Source organism: Chiloscyllium plagiosum, unplaced genomic scaffold (genome assembly GCF_037043375.1).
Source record: "Chiloscyllium plagiosum isolate Xiang-an unplaced genomic scaffold, Cpla_swu_hap1 HiC_scaffold_3, whole genome shotgun sequence".
NCBI lineage: Eukaryota > Metazoa > Chordata > Chondrichthyes > Orectolobiformes > Hemiscylliidae > Chiloscyllium > Chiloscyllium plagiosum.
In genome coordinates, this window is record NW_028270141.1 from 33132557 (window position 1) to 33154795 (window position 22239).

Below are 22239 nucleotides of genomic sequence, written 5' to 3' on the forward strand. Positions count from 1 at the left end.
TAAGTTAATCTAGTCCCATTTGCCAGCATTTGGCCCATATCCCTCTAAACCTTTCCTATTCATTTACCCATCCAGGTGCCTTTTAAATGTTGTTATTGTACCACTTCCTCTGGCAGCTCATTCCATATACGCACCACCCTTTGGGTGAAAACGTTGCCTGTTAGCTCCCTTTTATATCTCTCCGCTCTCACCCTAAACCTATTCCCACGAGTTCTGGACTCGCCCAACCCAGGGAAAAAACGTTGTCTATTTACCCTATCCATGCCACTCATGATTTTATAAACTTCTATAAGGTCACCCCTCAGCCTCCGATGCTCCAGGGAAAACAGCCCAAGCCTATTCAGCCTCTCCATATAGCTTAAACCAGGTAGCAGGTACTTTGCTTTATCCATGAGGTAACGAATGACTACGCTAGGCCTTTTGCTTCTCTGCTTGACTCATTTCCAAACTGCGCTACTGTAAAGCAAGAGCTGTGCCTGCTCCACCAGATTCATAAGCAGCCCAGCAATGACTTCAACCAAAATATACAGTTTAAAAAAAGGGAAACTTTATTATGAGGCCATAAAGAGCACAAATACTCTTGATCTTACACTTGACCACATTTTATTTACTTCCTGACTGTCGAGGATTTGCCTTTCAGATGTGAATGAGGCAAGAGAGACTTTAAAAATGGAGAGTGGACAAGCTGCCTTTGAATGTACTAAACACAAATAATGAAAAGAGTCTTAAGTTCAGGCCAGCAGTTCAGTCAGGGTGCGTTCTATCTATGTAACACTGTCAGTAAACAATTTCTCAGCCTGGCTGTGTATAGTGTATGGCATTTACTTTGCACAGTGTGTGCAAAAATGTAAACAATGAACTGGTATTTGAGCAAAATCATTTTTGAATTATAAATCTAAAGTGATTATATTATCCAAATAAAAAGTTATTCTAAAAGGAAGGGCTCTTCATACCTAGAATTATCCCCCTGGTGACTTTCTGTTCTGAGCCAAATCCATTGAGAGAATTTTCCTCTAAATCCTACTAGAACGAAAAGCTTGGGTTCATAGGAACCTTTATGACTCTACGTGATGGAATTTCTTACAGCATTAAAAAAAATTCAAATCTGATCATCGTTGCCGAAGAATGTCTTTCTGTCAAGGACCTATCAGTGCCAGTGGACAATTTGCAACACCGTATCACGACAATGCCTGAGGCTTCTTTTGTCTTGCAACTGTTCCACTCCTGGAACAGCCATTTTTCTAAGTGAAACCAGCTAAGATCAACATGTTTGTCAGTTGCAACCTAAAAAGAAAGTGTCATTTTTTTTTCCCAAATGCCAATGCAAACTTTTAATAAGATAATTATACTTTACAACATTAGAAGCTCTGGCATCAAAGCTTTAAATCCTATCAACTTGTGTAACATGATAAAGTCTTGTAGTCTTTGCATTCTGTTTTTTTTATTCTATACCTACATTTGGCCTAAATAACAAAAAAAAAGCTTTCACAAATAGTACAGTTTAGCATGACATAAATGATTTATTCAGAAAAATGTCATTCAATGATATGGGCCAATCAGCTGTCCTATGAAGGGAGTTGAGCAATGCCATGTTTACGGCACATGTTTGTTTCGATCTAATGCAATGCATAGTATTTGTGGCACAGATCAAAACTGACTAAGATCGTATTATCAGGACAGGAAGAAATTCTGACTGAAGGCAGAAAGTTTCTGTAGTGTTGCTGGAATTCAGTTCTGACCTCCATGCTTGGCCTAGTTTGGAAATGAATCTTTGCAAAGAAGCAAACTCCAGTTATTGAGCTGGTTCAACTGATTTCATTTGGGGCAGAGAGAATGTGACCACACAATCTGCCCATTGCAAACTCATAAGACAAAGTGAGCTCAAATTGCTGTTCTGGCTCACTGTTCTTGTTGCTCCAAGCTGGACAGTGCTTTCCTGAGGATCTCAGATGAGAATAGAGTTGTGTTCAGCTCCAATGTTTAGTATGATCTAATCATGGGTCCTCAACACTTAGTCTCTAGCTCTGAGTCAAACCCAACATCTCACCTGTGTTGTTCTGGCTTGTCCACCCATTGACAGGCTTGTTAAATGAGGCTTGTGGTTTAAAATAGCTCATTCTGCAACAGTAGATGAGTCTATAACTTCCTTCGCTATTCACCTGTTCTGAGATTGAAAATGGGATCAGCATCTTTAAGGACAGGAGATGTTCTGATGTTATGCTGAATCATTTTAACATTAGCACAGTAAGGAAACAAAGTTGAATGTGTTTTTTTTTATTTCATTGCTTCCTGAACAGCACAATCAGTGTGATTTGGATTAAATGGTTAAATGTAATGCTGTGAACTGATTGTCAATCTTACAGACATTTCACACTTTAGGACAATAGTAATGGGCATATTACTTTCTGAGCAATCTGGAAGAAATGCGCATGAATTGTTGCCTGACCCTTTGTGATCTCACACTAGTTATTATGGGATTCAATGAGTTTTAATGATGTAACATTAGTGTTGGATATTTTTGAGTAATTCAAAGAAAAAAGGAATTTTAGTTTGAGTTAATATTTCAAATGAAATTGAAAGAATTTGATTTTATTAGATCATCTGTAATGAAAGTATGACCTGATGATGTAGACTGTCATTTTCTCTGTGTTACAGTAAGTCAAGGTGGAGTTGCTCTGGTACCAGCTGACATGTGTCCTGATCCAGGAGTACCAGAAAATGGCAAAAGAACAGGGTCTGATTATAGGTAAGCACAATTTTGTTCCTTGCACAGAGGAGGTGCTGGAGAAAGAAAAATGTCTTTAGTAAGAGTATTTGTGCACAGTATTTGCCTTCATTTGTCATGTGCTGCATGCTGATTATGTTTGTCAATATATTGAAGGGAACTGACAACAAATCGTGCTGTTAGACATGTGATGGCTCTAAGCTGCAAGAATGGAAAGTTGAAGAGGCTAGAATTTATACAGCAATGACTAGCTAACTGTTATTTACTGAAATGTCACAATAGCTTATGATGCTAGCTTGTGACGCTTTAGTTACAAACCAATTCTTGTGTTAATACACATACAGGGTCTTCGATACTGTCACTTCAGCACACATCATCACTAAATATATATCAACGCTTATTTTGCCTTTACCTTCTGCTCATTCTAAATCCCAACTTATGTTAGGAAATTGAGTTAAACCACTCATGAATGTTTTTATTCAAAGGAATGAAAGAATGAGTCTGATGGAAAGATTATTTCTAAATGACAGGAGTAAAAATTTAGCAGTCTGTTGAATGGCAAAACTCTCACTGTGATTGAATTCAAGTGTTTGAATTCAGAGAAGCATTGATATTCTGCTAAGTACATGATAACCAGAAACATAGACACAGAGGTCTTTTTACAAATTGGAAGCACCACCAGCTTGAGTTTGAAGTTCAGAGTTCATGTCCTTATTTAGGACTTGATGGATATAGTGTGTGTGCAATAATAAGCCAAACGCATTGATTATCAATCTCTAAATACTTTTGAGGTAACAGCACAAGATCTTTCTATTCAGCCAAAACAATGTGGCAGCTGCAAGTCAAAAATACAACTACTTTAACAGACTCCTTATAAAGGATCCTGCTATGAACAAATGTCAGAAAGATTACCACATGCATTGTAGCTACTATATTGCTGGAACCATATTTGTTTCCTGGTGGTCTCTGTTGTGGAGAGATGTCAAAGAGGAGTCTAGTGCCCTTTGTCCAGCCACATAAGTCAATCTTCATTCAGAACTCTTTAAATCGCAGCGTGGGAGAGGTCCTTGGAAACGGTTTCCATGGGACACTGTGTCTCTCAGCCAAGTACAGCATTTTTATATACATTCCACATTACAGTAATTGCATGCAACATTGATGTCATTGTTAGCCACATCCCCCAATCTATACGTCCAATCCTATATCAATTACGATCAATGATAGACAACTACAAGGGCAGCCCTACGTCCTCCCATTATTTCATGATGTTTAATAGACACCTTTATTGGTGGTCATTGGGGATCTGGTAATGTATTTTATTCAATAACATTCCAATACTAATGGGTATACTTTTTCTCAGACACTTGCCAATTACATCACACGAATCACCAATAAACTGGACATTTGCTTATCACTAATTTTTATCACTATTATCACCAGCATTTTCAAATTCTGTTATGCAATATATATCCCCTACTAATCTTATTACAGGAGATATAAAAAGATGTTAACTTCCATCAATTATTATAAAATATCAGTTCCAATACAAAGTCAGTTCTATGTGAAGTTACGCAGTTTCATTTAATGTTATGATTCTTTGACAAAGCTAACACATTGGGAAGCGGCTTCTCTCTCTTGACGTTGAGAGATCAAATGAACAGAATCTCTCTACCTTGTAGATGCAACCACAACTCCTTGTAATTGCATGCTATAAGTTGGCTTAAAACAGAAATTTGATACTTAGATGAGCCTTACTATCTCTATTCTAAATAGTTGTTGGACTGTTTCTGTGCTGTATGGCTTTATGTAAAATCTATTTTCTTTACTTAATAAGACAATATCTATTTAAATTCCACTGATCAGGGAGCAACTCAATCATTTTCACAGCTTTACCAAGTCATTCAAGAAAATAGTTTGGATTCAACATGATCTTATCCTTTTTGATAATTTGTGTTTGTATTTATCGAGTCTGCATGCTAAGCTGTAAAGCAGCAATTGTTTATTTTCCTGAAGTCACACTGACCATGTTTTGCAATTTCTTTATACCCCCATCACATGAACTGTCTCCTGATGTTCTGTTTGAGGCTATCTGTTTACACCATTTGTCGCTTCATCTCCCATGCTAATGAAGTGGGCCTCTCTTTACTGTCAAAGGTTGACTGCCCATAGAGAGTAGCCATGGGCACCCGCATGGGCCCCAGCTATGCCTGCCTCTTCGTAGGGTATGTGGAACAATCCATCTTCCGCAACTACACTGGCCCCACCCCCCATCTTTTTCTTCGCTACATTGATGACTGTATCGGCGCTACCTCGTGCTCCCACAAGGAGGTTGAACAGTTCATCCACTACACTAACACCTTCCACCCCGACCTCAAATTCACCTGGACAGTCTCGGACTCCTCCCTCCCCTTCCTAGACCTTTCTGTTTCTATCTCAGGCGACCGAATCAACACGGACATCTACTACAAACCAACCGACTCCCACAGCTACCTGGACTACACCTCCTCCCATCCTGCCCCCTGTAAAAACACCATCCCATTCTCCCAATTCCTTCGTCTCCGCCGCATCTGCTCCCAGGAGGACCAGTTCAAAATACGTACAACACAGATGGCCTCCTTCTTCAAGGACCGCAATTTCCCCCCCGACGTGGTCGACGGTGCCCTCCACCGCATCTCCTCCACTTCCCGCTCCTCCGCCCTTGAGCCCCGCCCCTCCAACCGCCACCAGGACAGAACCCCACTGGTCCTCACCTACCACCCCACCAATCTCCATGTACAGCGCATCATCCGCCGTCACTTCCGCCACCTCCAAACAGACCCCAGCACCAAGGATATATTTCCCTCCCCTCCCCTATCAGCTTTCCGTAGAGACCACTCCCTCCGCGACTCCCTTGTCAGATCCACACCCCCCACCGACCCAACCTCCACTCCCGGCACCTTTCCTTGCAACCGCAGGAGGTGCAACACTTGCGCCCACACCTCCCCCCTCACTTCTCTCCAAGGCCCCAAAGGAAACTTCCATATCCGCCACAGATTCACCTGCACCTCCACCCACATCATCTACTGCATCCGCTGCAGCCGGTGTGGCCTCCTCTATATTGGGGAGACAGGCCGCCTACTTGCGGAGCGATTCAGAGAGCACCTCTGGGCCACCCGGACGAACCAACCCAACCAACCTGTGGCACAGCATTTCAACTCCCCCTCCCACTCCACCGAGGATATGCAGGTCATTGGACTCATCCACCGCCAAACCACAACAACCCGACGGTCGGAGGAGGAGCGTCTTATCTTCCGACTGGGAACCCTCCAACCGCAGGGGATGAACTTGAACTTCACCAGTTTCTTCATCCCCCCTCCCCCCACCTTGTCTCAGCCAGATCCCTCCAGCCCGGCACCGCCTTCCTGACCTGCAGTCTTCTTCTTGACCTCTCCGCCTCCATCCTACTCCGACCTATCACCCTCACTTTGACCTCTTTCCACCTATCACATTTCCGACTCCCCTCCTCCAAGTCCCCCCTCCCTACCTTTTATCTTCTCCTGCTGAACACTCTCTGCTCATTCCTGAAGAAGGGCCTGTGCCCGAAACGTCGAATCTCCTGTTCCCTGGATGCTGCCTGACCTGCTGTGCTGTTCCAGCAATAAAGTTTCAACTTTGATCTCCAGCATCTGCAGACCTCACTTTCTCCTGCCCATAGAGATTCAACTAAATCCTTTCATGCTAGTTTGTAGGTTTCATTTCTAATTTACAGTTACCTAAAAAAATTTAAGAATACTGTGGGATCAGACTTTTCTTTCTCCCTTTTACTAAATAACAAACTTGGGATGGTGATTGTTACTCAGGTTCTGGATTACTGGTGCTGGAAGAGCACAGCAGTTCAGGCAGCATCCAAGGAGCTGCTCCTTGGATGCTGCCTGAACTGCTGTGCTCTTCCAGCACCAGTAATCCAGAATCTGGTTTCCAGCATCTGCAGTCATTGTTTTTACCTCATTATTACTCAGGTGCCTGTTATCTAGGTTTTTCAAAGGATGCTCTTTATCAAGAAATGCTTGTGTGATTGGAGCTCCCTATCGACAGAAATCTAATGAAAATCCCTGATGTCTCATATAGTAAAACTAAAGCTACCACTGTTATTGCACAAAGGTATATATGTGTTAATTGTTTGTATAATTTACAACTACCTGAAAATGTTTTAACTAGGTGGGTCAAGTTTGTCCTTCTACTCAGTACTAAATAGGAACATTTACATTAGTTTGCTAAGAAGAAGCCTTTCACTTGAGCTTCCCTTATCAGGGATGCCTTACTGTCAACACACTCCTGTCTTCTTTCACCGAGACCTTTCATTATCTTATCTGGTGACTCGGTACAGAGGCCATAAGTCAGGCTGTGAAAGTCTGCTGTTTGCAACTGCCAATCCCTTTTTGGCCCTATTATATCAACTAAAACGCTCTGGGCGGCTATTTTAAGTCAATTTTAGTCAAGGGCAGCTGCAACAGTCTCTATTCAGGATCTGTGATTAGAGCTTCGAAATCTGACAGGTCCTGTAATATTGTGTGACACCTCATTAAGCTTTGGGGCTTTTGAATGCACAGTTGCGTTTGAAATTGCTTAAGACATTCTGAATTAGAAAAAAATGTTTAGCTCAATTTTCTTTTTTGAACATGCAAAGTCTTGATTTCTTATTCCACGTAATGGTGCTAAATTGTATTCTAAATGAGGTCAGAAGCATTTTCTGATCAATACTTATCAAAAATGATTCATAATGTCAAAGCACTTAATTACAGAACCAAATGATAACTGGATCACTAGGTTTATAACAAGCTTTACATTTCGACTGAAGACTGAAAGAAAGTGATACAGAGCCAAATGACCCTGCATAAATTCCCTAAAAGACTTAACAATGGAACTTTGAAACCTATAATTCAATCAAGTCCGAGGCAACAAAACCAATAGTCAAGCAGTAATTATAAAGAATTGGTATTAAAAATTCTGTTACAATGAAGTTCATTCAGAACAAATTTGACTCCTGAACACTTTTAAGATAGCAACTTTGGAACACCAGTGCCAAAGTTCTAGATTCTTGATTTTATGACTGATGTGGACTATTTGGTCTTAAACAGATACATGACCAATCAGATCATCAAATGCATCCCCTAGCATATCTAAGTTACTAACTGTTTCAAGTTTAAAATTGTGGGTGTAGAAGGTAGAAGCTGATCTTCTCCAATCTCTGACCCCACCCAATTATTTAATGAATGAGGATTTGGAAAGTTTCACTGAATCGTGTTTGCAGGATTATAAAAGAGCTGACTTAAGCTGCAGAGCTCATTGGAAATAATGGTCTCGTGGATCAAACATCACAACATGAATCCCCTTAGCTTAGAGTTTGGCATTAACATGACATTGACAGTGTCAGCATTGGACATCAATGCTGCACTGAGGCTGATCGCATCTTTGGAAATCCATACATAATGCAAGAAAATCCAGAACTTCTCATGAATAATTTTACTATCACCAAGAATGCTGCTTCAAGATTAATCCTAGTGCAATCCCCAGAAAGTTAGTGATTGATAAAAACTGCCACTTTTATACTAGAAATGTTATGCCCAATAGGTGTAACTAGCTTTTAACTGAGTGTTAACTATATGATTACTGCTTAAGAAAAACCGAACTGATGTTGATATTTACATTATTTCTAATTAATATCTGTACAATGTCAAATTTCTCCATTCAGGCACTTTCTACATTTCTTTAAAATAACTTTGTTCATTATCATAGTTTTGCTCTTAGTACAGTCATAACATTCATTTTACTATTTAAAACTAAAATACGTGCAAAATGCAGGTATGCTTTTAACCAGTGAGTTTGCTATTAGTGCATAATTAATTATAATTGGTTGTACACCCTACTCATTGATGTAATTGCTGTGGCACTGTTGTGACATCTCCAGCCCTTGGTGCCAGATGAGAAATACTCTTGGATGAGGAAGATTTTTTAAAAAGATTTATTTATTTATTTAAAATCAACTTCCATGAAAGAAGTTGTCAGTCAAACAATCTTTCTAAATGAAAAATAGCAACAAAAAATTGAAAATACACTAAAATGGTGCGCTGATTATTAAATTAAAGTCTTTATGCTCACAAAGAATTATGGAAGTGGCATGCTATAGGGGGAAGATCTTATGCTCGAAACGTCAACTGTCCTGCTCCTCGGATGCTCTCCGAGTGGCTGTGCTTTTCCAGCACCACTCTTTTTGATGCTGTAGGAGGAGACCATTCAGCCCATTATAATAACACTAGCTTTCCAAATGAGCATCATGTCTTGTGCCATTCTCCTCCCTTTTCCCTATAACCTTGTACACTGTTTCTTTCGAAATAACCATCAATACTCTCTTGAATGCATTAATTGAATGTACTTCCACAACATTTCCAGGCAGTGCATTCCAGACTCAAATCACATGAAAATTGAAAAATATTCACTTATTTTACAAACTGCTTGAAGTTTGTGCCTCCTTCTTCTTGGCTATTTTGGAAGTGGGAACAGTTATTTCCAACTAATCTATCCAGCTCCACAAGTCATGATTCCTCTGTGGAGGCCAACCAGATTCCAGACTAGTGTGGGTGATCCAGCTGCTCAGTAAGGGAAGAAGTGGTTTAGAAGATCAAGAGTGACAGAGGGTTCATTAGTGAAGTGAGTAGAAGATACTTTTACAGACTTTGAGGTGACACTGGGTGGTATATTGCCTCCCAGATGTTTTCCCTGAGAAAAAGTGAGATGGGTCATTATATCTTATTACTTTTCAGTAGTAAAAAGGAAATTAAAGACTGTATCAAACTAATATTCTTTCAGAGTTCAGCATGTACATGAAAAAGATCAATTTTCATCATAGAGAACTGGGGGCAAGTTGTAGCCTTAGTAAATGTGGTTTGTTGCCCTACAGCATTTGTGTAAATACCTAGGGCTTTGAAGGGGAAACGTTGTGACTGTGCAGTGCCACAAGAGTACTGAAGAAGTACCTTTGCACTAAAGAGTGGCAAATGAGATGTCAATGTGAGGATGTGAAATGTGGGTTTTATATGCATACTTTTTAAATGACATTTGGGCTGGGTTTGGATCTGGTATTTGAGATAACTGATATAACTGAGTAATAACTGATGTGTTTGTGTGTCTGAAATTCATGGTTAACTTGTAAGTATTTGTGTAATTATGGCAAATTCATTTTTTAAAAAATGTTTATATGCCTGGCAGTGGAGTGAATAGAATTGAGCACAAATGGCCTTTGATTTATGTTAGATTGTTTGTATCCCATCTTGGTAAATAATAATGCCTCAAAGGTTTTCTGGAAAGTTCTGGTATCTGAGTATATTTTAGATAAGCCTAATGGAAATGCCGATAACTCAGACACATTTAGCTTCGTTTTTAACTTTGGTGTTTTTAGTCCAGTGAAAATTTTGGAACAGGATGCCGTTGAAGCATTGTTCCTGAGAAGAGCAAGATATAGTGAGTGAACTCCTTAGAATCATGATTTGGAGATGCAGGTGTTGGATTGGGGTGTACAAAGTTAAAAATCATACAACACCAGGTTATAGTCCAGCAGGTTTAATTGGAAGCACACTAGCTTCAGAGCGCCACTCCTTCCTGATCACAACCACCTGATGAAGGAGTGGTGCTCCGAAAGCTAGTGTGCTTCCAATTAAACCTGTTGGACTATAACCTGGTGTTGTGTGATTTTTAACTCCTTAGAATCAGGAATTAATGTTGGTTCCAGACTGGGTGAAGAACTGGTAATGGTTGGTTAAACTGAATTCAGAGAAGCTCCAATGTTTGAGAGCCCCGTGAAGAAGCTATTGCAGACCCAATTTTAACATTTGAAGTCCAAGTGACTTAAACCTAAAGAAGTGTCAGATAGAGGAATACTGCTCTAATATTCTTTCAGAGTTCAGCATGTGCATGAAAAAGATCAATTTTCATCATAGAGAACTGGGGGCAAGTTGTAGCCTTAGTAAATGTGGTTTGTTGCCCGACAGCATTTGTGTAAATACCTAGGGCTTTGAAGGGGAAACGTTGTGACTGTGCAACGTTTATATGAATATTATATGAGTGGTGTTGTGATTTTAAGAACTGTGCAGTGATGTTTTGGGCACTGCACAAAATCTGTTTTGTTTCTCTTTGAGAAAAGAAAGATCATTGGGATTATACTTTTGCTGCTTGTTGTAAACCTTTGAAATTGTATTATTTGTAGAAGGTTTGGATTTTTCTATTTTATCTTTAGTCTTTTTGTAATAAGTTTCTATTTTATTGTTGAAGCAAAATTTGCAACCTTGTATGGTTATGTACTAGTAAGCAACCATTTCATTAAAATCAAACAAATAAAGTTGTAATCTATCAAGCTGAGTTTTTGTTTAGATCTGACTTATCCATTAACAATATCAGGTGAGATTATAACAATATGCAAAAACAGGTATAGCACAAATAAGGTACTCGTAGGCTGATTAATCTAACTCTTAAAGGAAAAATTACATGAGAAATCTAAATATGTAATCAAAAAATAATACTTATATACCATTGTTATTTCATTGGTGACAACATAAAATGTTGGAAATACAATTTAGGAAGTATATGTGAAAATAAAACAACAATAATGATTCAGGTTGAAGATAAGTAACCTAGGTGGATTAAGAACTAGTTTGATCAAAGGAAAACATATTTCGCTACACACTCACCAAGTTAACCAAGATATCTGAGCCCCTACCTGAGCTCTACAATCTCTCCTTTTACTGATCTTGAGTAAATATTGAGGCATTGTGATTGATCTTGTCAGAGACATTGTTGTGGCAGAAGTAAACAGGCATTTTTTGGGGGAGAAACATAGGAATAGAGGACACAGATAAACACTTAGAGGTTATCCAAAACCTTTCATCCCCATCGGACGATTACAGCCGAATCAATATCTAGTTACAAAGAATGAATATTCTTTTATTTTCAAAATAATCAGGCAATAGGAATCATAATCTTAAGACATGTTTTCGGTGGACATAGAGATTAGCACAAAATAATCAAGATGCCTTATTTGCCTCTCATTGTCTCAGCTATTTATTTCAACATTCTGACATTTGTAAATTCCTTGTGATTATATCAATGCAAAAATAAAAGTCTTATTACTAAATTATGCTAATATTCCATTCTCACTTGTTTTGAAGGTAAGAGTAATGTGTATATTATCATATGATGTGGAGGTGCCGGTGTTGGAGTGGAGTGGACAAAGTTAAAAATCGCACAATACCAGGTTATAGTCCAACAGGTGTATTTGAAAGTACAAGCTTTCGGAGCACTGCCCCTTTGTCAGGTAACTAGTGGGGCAGGATCATAGGCCGCAGAATTTATAGTAAAAGATCTAAGGGTCATACAACTGATGTGATGTATTGAACAAACGTAGATTGCTGTGAAGTCTTTAATCACTTAGAATGGGTTGCAGGTTTTGATTGATATGTAAATCCCCAAACTTCCTCAAGTCACTGTCCTGCGATAATTTAAGGTTTTGTCAGTATAAAAAAAGATGATATCTCAGCTCAGACAATGCAGCTCAAGACCTTGGTTCACATGTTGTCTTTATTAAGTGGGATGATGATTTAACAGGAAATAATATTTCAGATTGAAATCATTGTATGAGATGCACACATAGCTTTGACAGATTCAAATAGCCTCCCCTTGTTGCTAAAATTATAATTAACAATATTACGAGCATAATTCAAGGATGAAGGCAGACCCAGCAGATCAATTACCCAATTTTTACAAAATGTATTCAAAATCAACAGAACACAAATCTTGCAGTGAAAACATTTTAATAAACTTGTTTTCAAAAATTAAACTTTGACAGGACAAGGAATTAGCAATCATTATAGATTATTTATAATTATTATTCATTTTCTATTTATCACGTTAATTGCACCAATCAATCGAATTAGGTTGTCACAAAAGGTAATAGGCAAAGGAAAGATGATGAGCCTCCTCTCTGGTTTAGTATTGTAACTGGAGCTATTGATGATTTTGCTTTTTTTCTTGATCTTATATGCCTGCAATCTGTGAGGTACTACTTAGTATTGTCATTAGCTCAAGGATTTTGTCAGTTTGTTTAGTGAGCCATTTTAAATTGTCAAACCATTTTTTTGTCATTAACTCAGGCTAGAACATTAATTCAAACTCCTACATTTAGTTAACTCCTCCAAATTCTAAATCCCATTAAAGAGTTTTATGACTATTTAAATTATTTCTCTAAGAAGTAAATAAAATCTCTTCACTCAGGTTAATGTTTTGTATGCAGTCCTTTGTTATGTGCACAGGTGATTTTGAACTCTTAGCCTTGATCTTCAATAAAGGACAATCATCATTGTATTGGTTAGGGGATCACAGGCACAAGTTAGAGGCGCTGGTTGATTTGTGGGGCAAAGTCAGTTCAGGTTGGAGAGGCACTTGCAATGGGTTAGTCAGGTTTGGCCATGAGATTGTGTGGGGGTTTTGAAGTGCGGAGGGTGTGGGGCTTCAGTGAGTTCAGTGTGAGCAATGGGGTCCATCGTGTTATTAACCAGGAGTTGGATTTTTCCATTGAATATTCCCTGAGTAAATGTCCAGGTTTAGTACATTGGAACCGTTTGAATTCTTTGACTTCAGCTCAAAGTGCGAGATGGGAGATTGCCCAATCACAAGTGGAAACTTTCTGGGTAATTCCCTCGTTCAGTATCACTGAAGCCCCTGACAAAAACCCACTGCTGCCTGATTAGGGACCTAAGGCTAATGAAGTGTTAACAATCCTTTTCAAGGCAGTTGGAATGCAATAGATACTTTAATTGTACAAAGTCATTGCCAGACCCCATCTGAAGTACATCTTTCAGTTTTTGGCAATGCATCTCAGCAAAGGTATCTTTCCTACAAAAGGACTGCTATGCAACCTTAAAAGAGCCATAAAAGGTTGAATAAACTTGCTGTATTTCCTTGAGTTGGGAAGGCTGCATAGTGGTGCAAATGACAAAAGAATTTGTCAGCGGAGCTTTGGATAGAGTATTACCTTGGGTTGTGATGATGTTTGTAGAGGTTGGGGAATGGTATCCAGAAAAAGGTAGCATAGGTTTCAAAATGAAGCAATGAATTAAGATATGAACAAATACTTTTTCATGCAGAGGTTACTGGAAATCTGGAACACTGCTCAGGCGTTATACAGGCTTTGAATCAAATGAAATGTTTGGGGCTAGGATTGGTACATTTTTGTTACGCAAGGGTCTTGTGGAATATGGAGGAAATGATATTATGGTCTAGATCAGTCATGATTTTGTAGAATTCTGGAATAGACTCGAGGAACATATTCCTGTTCCCTTTGATTTTGAGGGTTTGACTGAGAATTGTGAGCAGAAACAATAGCAATAGAGCAATAATGTTGCAAGCTGTATGTGGCAGTGATAGACCTTGGACTTGGCCATCATACTTTGACCAGTGATTTAGTTTCCAGATCATTAAGTTGTTTCCAGTTCTTTTGTGTGGGATGTGGAGGGCACAGCCTTTTGGATACTCTTGTAACATATATATGAGCCATACTGAGTGTGCGATACCTGTATTGTGTCTTAGGTTATCTTTACTAACTCACTCACCAGCTCACTATATTCATTAATTCTGGGTTCCTGTTTATTTATTCATAAACCTTTACGAACTCATTGTTTACGAATATACGGTTTCAGTCATTCATTCATAGAAACGCATATTTTACTATTACAATATAGACTAAAATTAAAACATCCCTATCAACCCTTTTACCTTAAACCCTTATCTGACCTATTTTTATATCAAAAGCTACCTCTGATGAGGTTTCAATATTGTAAACAATATCACCCCCCCATCAAGTCTCCACAAAACGTGATAATATTAATCATCACTTGACAACCATATCTTGGACTTGAATAGATTACAGAACAACAAACAGTTTCCCTAATTAGTATGTACTTGTTGAATACCTTTTACCTGTTATCCCTATAAGTAACTAACTGTCAAAACAGTGCTTATGTGATGATTTGGAGATGCCGGTGTTGGACTGGGTTGTCCAAAGTTAAAAATCACACAACACCAGGTTATCGTCCACAACCACAACCACTTAATGAAGGAGCAGCGCTACAAAAGGTAGTGCTTCCAATTAAACCTGTTGGGCTATAACTGGTGCTGTGTGATTTTTAAATTTGTGCTTATTTGAAATTGTATGAATGAATGAATGAAACTCACACCGGCAAACAGTAAACAAATCTCACAACTGAGCTCAGTAATCAGTTTAATATCCTTTATTATTTTATTAAGTAAAGGTACAATGTCTAACTTATTTAGAGCAGATTGACCTAGTATTTTTTTGACTAACATTTGCTAACTTAAAAGACAAAATGGCTAACACCTCTTAATTATGCAAGCAGATCGAAAAGACCCTCTTAATCCCATCAGAAGTAGCAGCCAGCACTTAGCACATGTTTTAACCCATCTCCTGTCTCCTAGGACAGAAGCCTTTGTGTGGGAAAGATTAAACAATGTAGCATCATAGTAATGGAATTTTAATATATGTAAGAACTGTGTTATAAAAGGCTATTATAAGAACTGTATTTCGGGATTCCATAGCTGCCTCGAACCTGTGCTATTGTGGTTGCCTAATAAAGAGGCTATTTTCACCACTCACTGATTTCGTTCATTATTTGAACAATCCCACATGAGGTAAGAGTGAAGAGCTGTTGGAGAATAGCTGTACCCTGGCTTCAAAAGAAGAAGAAATGAAGAGAACTTGTGCAGTCCTTAAGGGAGGTGCAGAGCCTATTAAAGACAATAATCTCGCCAACTGTGACTTTGTAGTACTAAGATATGATGCCTTTTGTCATCATCATTTCTGTTACCTTTTCTCTGTAGTTTAACAGATTAGATCCTCTGGCACTAACAAGGCAACCACGATAGAAAACATTTTTATTTTCTCCGATGAGGGCAGATCACAACCAGGCAAAATTTGAGCTCAGCTGTTAGGGGTGGTGTTAGAAATCACTTCTTTACAAAAAGGATCATGGAAAATTGGAAATAATGCCCCAAAATGGTGTGGAGGCGAATTAATTTAAGATTGATAGGTTTGTGTGTTTTTCCAAAGTTGTTGTGAAACAACGAATTTGATACACAGAGTTTGATGCAGATCACCAAGGATAAAATTGAATGAGGCACGTTTGAGAGACTGAGTACCCTCTGTAACCATCCCTGTTTTCTACAATGTTCTGAACCACACTGAATTTTTCTTCATGATGAATCAACTTTCTTAATAGGTTTTTAGCAAGATTTTTTCTAAAATATTTATGATAAATCAAGATTGAATGTGGATAACGGAAAATTAAAATAATTGTCTCTATCAGTCTTTGTGTAAAGGGGGAACAAAACAATGTGGATTCATGCAGGTCAGAAAGCATTGCAAATACATGTCAGAAAAGTGAGATGCTTTTTTTTTGACCTTTTGAGTCGGTCCTGAAGCTACTGTTGCAGTGTTATTTGGGCCAGTAAAGATTTCTGTAAATGACATTAAATCCATTCATGGTTGATAGATGATCTGTTATTAACTTTTCCACTTTCCACTCCGTAATTCACAAGTGACCATCTCTATTATATATCACAATGATAGTTGACTAAAATATCAGCTTCATTATCACAAATACAGTTTCAGTTACATCACACTGGAAACTTTTGCTATAAATTCTGTAACCTATGATCTTATACTCCACAACTACCTGATGAAGGAGCAGCACTCCAAAAGCTAGTGCTTCCAAATAAACCTGTTGGACCATAATCTGGTCTTGTATGATTTTTAATTTTGTACACCCCTGTCCAATACTGGCACCTCCACATCATTAATACAGTTTGTGACACCATCTCTATGGTGTTTTTGTGTCTTTGAGTGTGAAACTTAACAGTTGATATCGATAGTAGTTCAAAGTGGCAGATTTTTACTTGTGATACAACATATGTAAGAATTAGAAGTAGGAGCAGACCATTTGACACTTCAAACCTGCTTTACTATTCAATAACTTTACAGCTGATCTGACTATGGACTCAACTTCATTTTTTTGTCTGCCCCCTGACACATTTTGACTCCCTTATTATTCCAAAATATATCTACTTCTGCCTTAAGTGTATTCTGTAATCTTGCCTCCACTGTTTTCTAGGGAAGAGAATTCCACCAACTAACTTTTGACATGATTCTTCTTTCAACTTCACATAATATCTTTAACTTCCTTAGTTAGCCACAGATGATAAGCTTTCTCTAGAGTCTTTCTTTCTCATGTCAATGATGCTTTGGCTTTAAGAGATGTATTTGACTTTGTTTCTTTTCAGAGAGAGATTGAACAAGAGATGCCAAGCAGTCTGTGGTAATATAAAAAGATTGTGCGGACTCTGGGTTTTTTTTAAGTTGACACAATAGGAACAGTCTGGATGGGTACGGCCAGCTGTTTCAGATTAGGATTCCTCGTTTTTTTTAACTTTTAGACTCAGCAAAAGCTGCAGTTACCTTGAAGAAGCAGAAGGTTTTTTTTATCCTCCTCTCGGTTACAGCTACAAGCTGGGGTTTCCCTTCCCACTGTAGGCATTGCACGTGAAAAAATCTGTTTTCTGAATTTGCTTTTTTGCCAAGAGATGTGTTTATAGGATTTACTATATTGGAACAGTCACTATTTAGCAGTAAAATAATCTATTATTCTTTTAAGTTTTCCAGTAGAGTTAAGTTACTCCAAGTTCTTTTTTTTTATATTTTAGAAATTTTGTTTGAATAAATTGTGTATTGCTTAACATTAAGTTGTTTGACCAATTAAATTGCATCTGGGACACAGCACCGACCATTTACCTTTGAAATAAGAAAAAAGTTAGGGTCTAGGCTACCTTCTTAATATATTTGAGGGGGTCTGGTCTGGTCCATAACATCACTGAAATGAATTTTTACTGTGTATTATGACATATCTCTTCATATGTCTGCCAATGCATGTTTACTGATCTGCCCCTTAACATTACTTGCCAGCTCTTTATCTTCCTACTCTTATAATTACCCTTTTATATCATTAATATTTTAATGTTATAAAGCTACCAAGGTGCCCCTTTACAATGAGGTCATTAATTAACAATGTCTTGTGTGTGACCAGATCTCGAGTAGCCTGCCACATGGTTGTGCAAACATGCTTCTCAAAGAAGTGTCCTGAAAGCACCTTATGAACATGTTTACTTCCTTGTTCTCTCTTTTCAGTTTATAACATCTTCCTTACTTAATCCCTCATCCTGTGATTTAGTTTCAAATGTCCCCATTGGCCAAGTTGTATCACTCACCAGTACACTGGTTCCAGTGCAAAAGAAGATTGTGTCAGTGGTACAGCTCCCGCTCTCCCCACTGATGTTGTCAGTGCCTCAGGAGTTGAGATTCTTCCCTTGACTCAAAACTTTTAGCCTTGCATTTAAATCTCTAATATTATTTACACTATCTGATTTACTTTTGCATTAGGTAATAATCTAGATTACCATTTCTTGAGGTTTCACTTTTTTATTTAGCCCTCAGCTGCTCCTAATCCCTGAGCAAAACTTCTCTTCTTATCATACTTATTGTTTGGTACCTACTGAGTGCACAGCTGCCAGATCTTTCCCCCTTCCCTTTCCATCCCAAAGCAGGATGACATAAATCCTGTTGCCAGGCAGGAAGTTCAATCATTTTGGACCATCATTCTCAGCTGAAGAACACTATGTCAATCTCTCTGACTATACTGTCCATTATTACCATGATATTCCCATTAACTCCTCAACTTGAATGACCTTTGATATCATGGTTCCTTAGTCAGTTTGCTCATCCATTCTGTAGCGCCTCCTTCCAACCACACAGGCTGCAAAGACCTTAAATCTGTAGGAGACATGAAAAAGCTGGGGCTCCTACACTTCTGCCTTCTCAATCCCTGTACTTTCTATACTTGCAGTTATACTCCCCTATTCTTGGCAACGGACCAAGTCAAATGACTCCATCCTGAGAGGTGTGCTCATTCCCTGGAACCGAGTGTTCAGGTAGCTTTGCTGCTTCCTGTTGCATCATAGTCTCCATCCTAATGACCCTGAGCTGATGTTCCTCAATACACTTAGTGTAGACATGATTGTCTTGGATTACACTGGTGTCCAAATGTCCATGTCCTATCAAACATCACCTGCCCTGGCATTTTTATAATATTTTGTTCCATGCTTCAGAAATATTTTGCAACTATGACCCCATTTTCAAGGATTGATAATTTCCATTATATCTGTGATTTGGCAGGAGGAGGCAGAGCTGACAGGTAGGGCAAAGCCTTTCACCTTCAGGGATTTATTAAAAACCTACCTTGCATTTTTTTTTATTGAATCCCTGCCTCTATCTGCACTTTAAGTCCCACTTCTGGTTTGGCTGATTTACTAAAACAAGATGTGGTCACAATATAGTCTATATCCTTTTGTCGAGTAACAGTATTGTCAGTATTTAGGGCCTATGTGGCATTCGCTCCAAAAGAGACTGAAGGCTGAAATGATTGGCTGGAAAATTAAAAATTCCTCACAACAGAATTGGGACTGATTTGGGACTGATATTGCATGTGGTAACACATTTTTGTTGGAAATAATAAGTCCTTCTAAATACGAGAGGCCTATTTTGTCTTCTTTACCCATTCATAGGATGTGGTCATCACTGGCGAGGCCAAAACTTATTCCCATCCCTAGTTGCCTTTGAGAAGGTGGTAGTGAGCTGACTTTCTTGAACTGCTGCAGTCCATGTGCTGGAGGGACATCCACAATTCCATTTGAGAGGGAATTCCAGGACGTTCATTAATCGACATTGAAAGAATGATGATATATCTTCAAATCAGAATGTTGAGTGGCTTGGAGGTGATCTTGAAGGTGGTGGTATTCCCAGGTATTTACTACCCTCGTCCCTCTAGATGAAGGTGATCAGTTAGGTTTGGAAGTTGCTGTCAAAAATGGCTGAATTTCTGCATGCATCCTGTAAATGGTCCAGACTGCTTGTGCTGAGCAATGGTGGTGGAGGGAATGGATCTTCGTGAATATCTTTGTTGTGTTGTTCAAGTTAAATATACCTTCCTTATTTGAAACATATTGGGTAATGCTTAAAAAGATTACTTTAGTCAGATTGTTACAGGAAACATTTTATAAAGTGTAATCCTGCCCAACAACTTCCTTCGTGGAGAATACCTTCTTTAGAAGATATCAGTGTCTGCAGATATCTTAACAGTGCTGAAACAGAGGAGCAAAAATAATTTTTGCTCAATGTTATGATAAAAGTCTTTGGAATTTTAAGTAACACATTCTCTTAATGTTCTCTATATAATGAAAATAGCCCATGTATTAGCCTGTCTTTGTAATTAAAAACAATCATTCCCTGTCAACATTATGATGTAATGGATCATGGATTACTTTTCACAGAGGAACACAGCTATAGAATTTACAATTCACTCAGTTTTTTTTAATTTTTGAGAGTGAATACAGTGCTGAACATGAGAAATTGCTAGCTTCATGAGAATTGCAGCAACTGATAAATGCCACTGATGGCTCATGGGTGCCACTGATTCTCCTCGACTCCTTGATTACTTTGGATAACCTCCTCAATGTCACTCCTCATACTTTCTCACCCTTACAGGTTCTGGGTGCCTACCAGATCTCATTCTACAATTTACTCCCAAACCTAAATATTATTGGTGCTTGCTACATATTTACTCAGCACTAGCCCCCCAGAACAATCACAGTAACATTGGATTGGGTCACATAGACTACCTGTAGTCTTTTTTTATGTCTCCACTATGTCCTTATAAGCCAAATTGCTCTATCTCCATTGGAATGAGATTTTGATTGTCACTTCAGACCTGAGCCCATTTATTATACTTTTATTTTAGCTCTCTTTTCTTAACTTTCATTTTGCCTACCCTGACTACTTCGCACCCTTTATCCCTGCCTTACTACTTTCCTCCCTTCCTGCTCTCCTTCTATCTCTAAGGTTCAAATCTCCCTTCAATAAACTCTTAGTCATCCTGTGTGACTTTCTCACCATTCTGCAAAAAGGCTTCTAGCAATTGACACTGATACATTAGCAACAGCAGTTTCATCTGACCCATTCCCCTCTGTTGCTGATCTTCCTGCCCAGTATATGGACAGGGGGATAACCATAAGTGTTAATTTTCATTCCAGCGGCAAAGGGGTGTCGTGCCTGGCCACCAGGCTCATGGCCCATGGCAGAGCACTTAACAAGAAGGACCATGACATTGATCACCTTTTCTTTACTTTCTGTCATTATGTTCTGTGTTTTGATTTATTTTGCTGTGTTATAAAATGGCACTCGAGAATGGTGACAGTATACAACACTTATCACTGTAATTTGTAACAAAATACATGTGACAATAAATAAATCAAATCAAATCATGCCAGCCACTTTATAATTTTACAAATGGTTTCCCTGACAACTATCAATAGTCAATATCAGTACGATCATTTGACAAACTTGCTACATTCTAGTGCAATTCTGCAGCTGTTTTGCATCACACTCATCAAATATTTTGCAAACAAGTATCTTGACTCTTGAATTGTCTTTGTGTTTTCAGGCTACTTGTTTGACATCGAGTCTTGGATGAGCTATGATTTCCTGCAGCTCATATTTGGGGAAACAATACAATTCTCTTTGACTCATTCCATAATTCTGTCCACCTGCCGTTGACTCTATCTCCCTCCCCAAGTTACTACCTCAGACAGAACAAGACAATTTGCAAACCTGAAATTTGCTTTGATCCAGAACTGGGATTCTAGTATCATTTCCTCTCTGTTAGTCACTGCTTCCATGACATACCACCTTCCCTACCTCACCTCTCTGCTTCTGAAACCCAGTACCATATTTTTTTGTCACCTCCACATTCAAATATCTTAGTGATATCTTGATTGCTATCTTGATGGCCTCTCTTTGTCCTGCCTCCGCAAACTTGAGCTCATGTAACTCTATAGCACTGAACTCATGCAACGCAGAGATCTTCTTAGACATCAGATCAGCCTTCACTGACCTATGTCGACATTTAAACCTCAAAACCACAAAACCTCAAATTTTAAAGTTCTCAACAATATGTTGCTAATCCCACCTAATCTCTTTTCCTTCTCCAGTGCTGGGACTCTTCCAAATCATCTGTTCTTTTCATACTTGAGTATCCTTGCTCCCTTTGTTCCATCATTGGCAGTTGTACTTTCAATACTTGGTGTCCAAATTTTGGATTTTTCTCTCCTAGCCCTTTGGTTTTTCCATCTCCCTCAGCATCTTTACAATTCTTGTTCAAGAATCAACTTTCCCATCAATAATTTGTCACCACTGTCCCCTCTGACCATCTATAAAGACACTATTGGTACAATTCACATTGTTCTGGATGTCCTCATACGTAAACCACAAACAATAGAAACAAACATTTCTGGAGAACTTCAGCAGGCCT

General features: G+C 38.6%; 1 protein-coding gene across 4 annotated transcripts in view; it reads left to right on the forward strand.

The window, feature by feature from the left end:
- LOC122548600 (CUB and sushi domain-containing protein 1-like) overlaps positions 1–22239 on the forward strand; it is a 2407075-nt gene that overhangs the window by 1597618 nt on the left and 787218 nt on the right. For all 4 annotated transcript variants that reach the window (XM_087978377.1, XM_087978362.1, XM_087978369.1 and 1 more), the window contains exon 8: positions 2656–2746. In XM_087978377.1, the coding sequence (XP_087834503.1) occupies positions 2656–2746 (91 nt within the window). The remainder of the gene's footprint in view (positions 1–2655; positions 2747–22239) is intronic.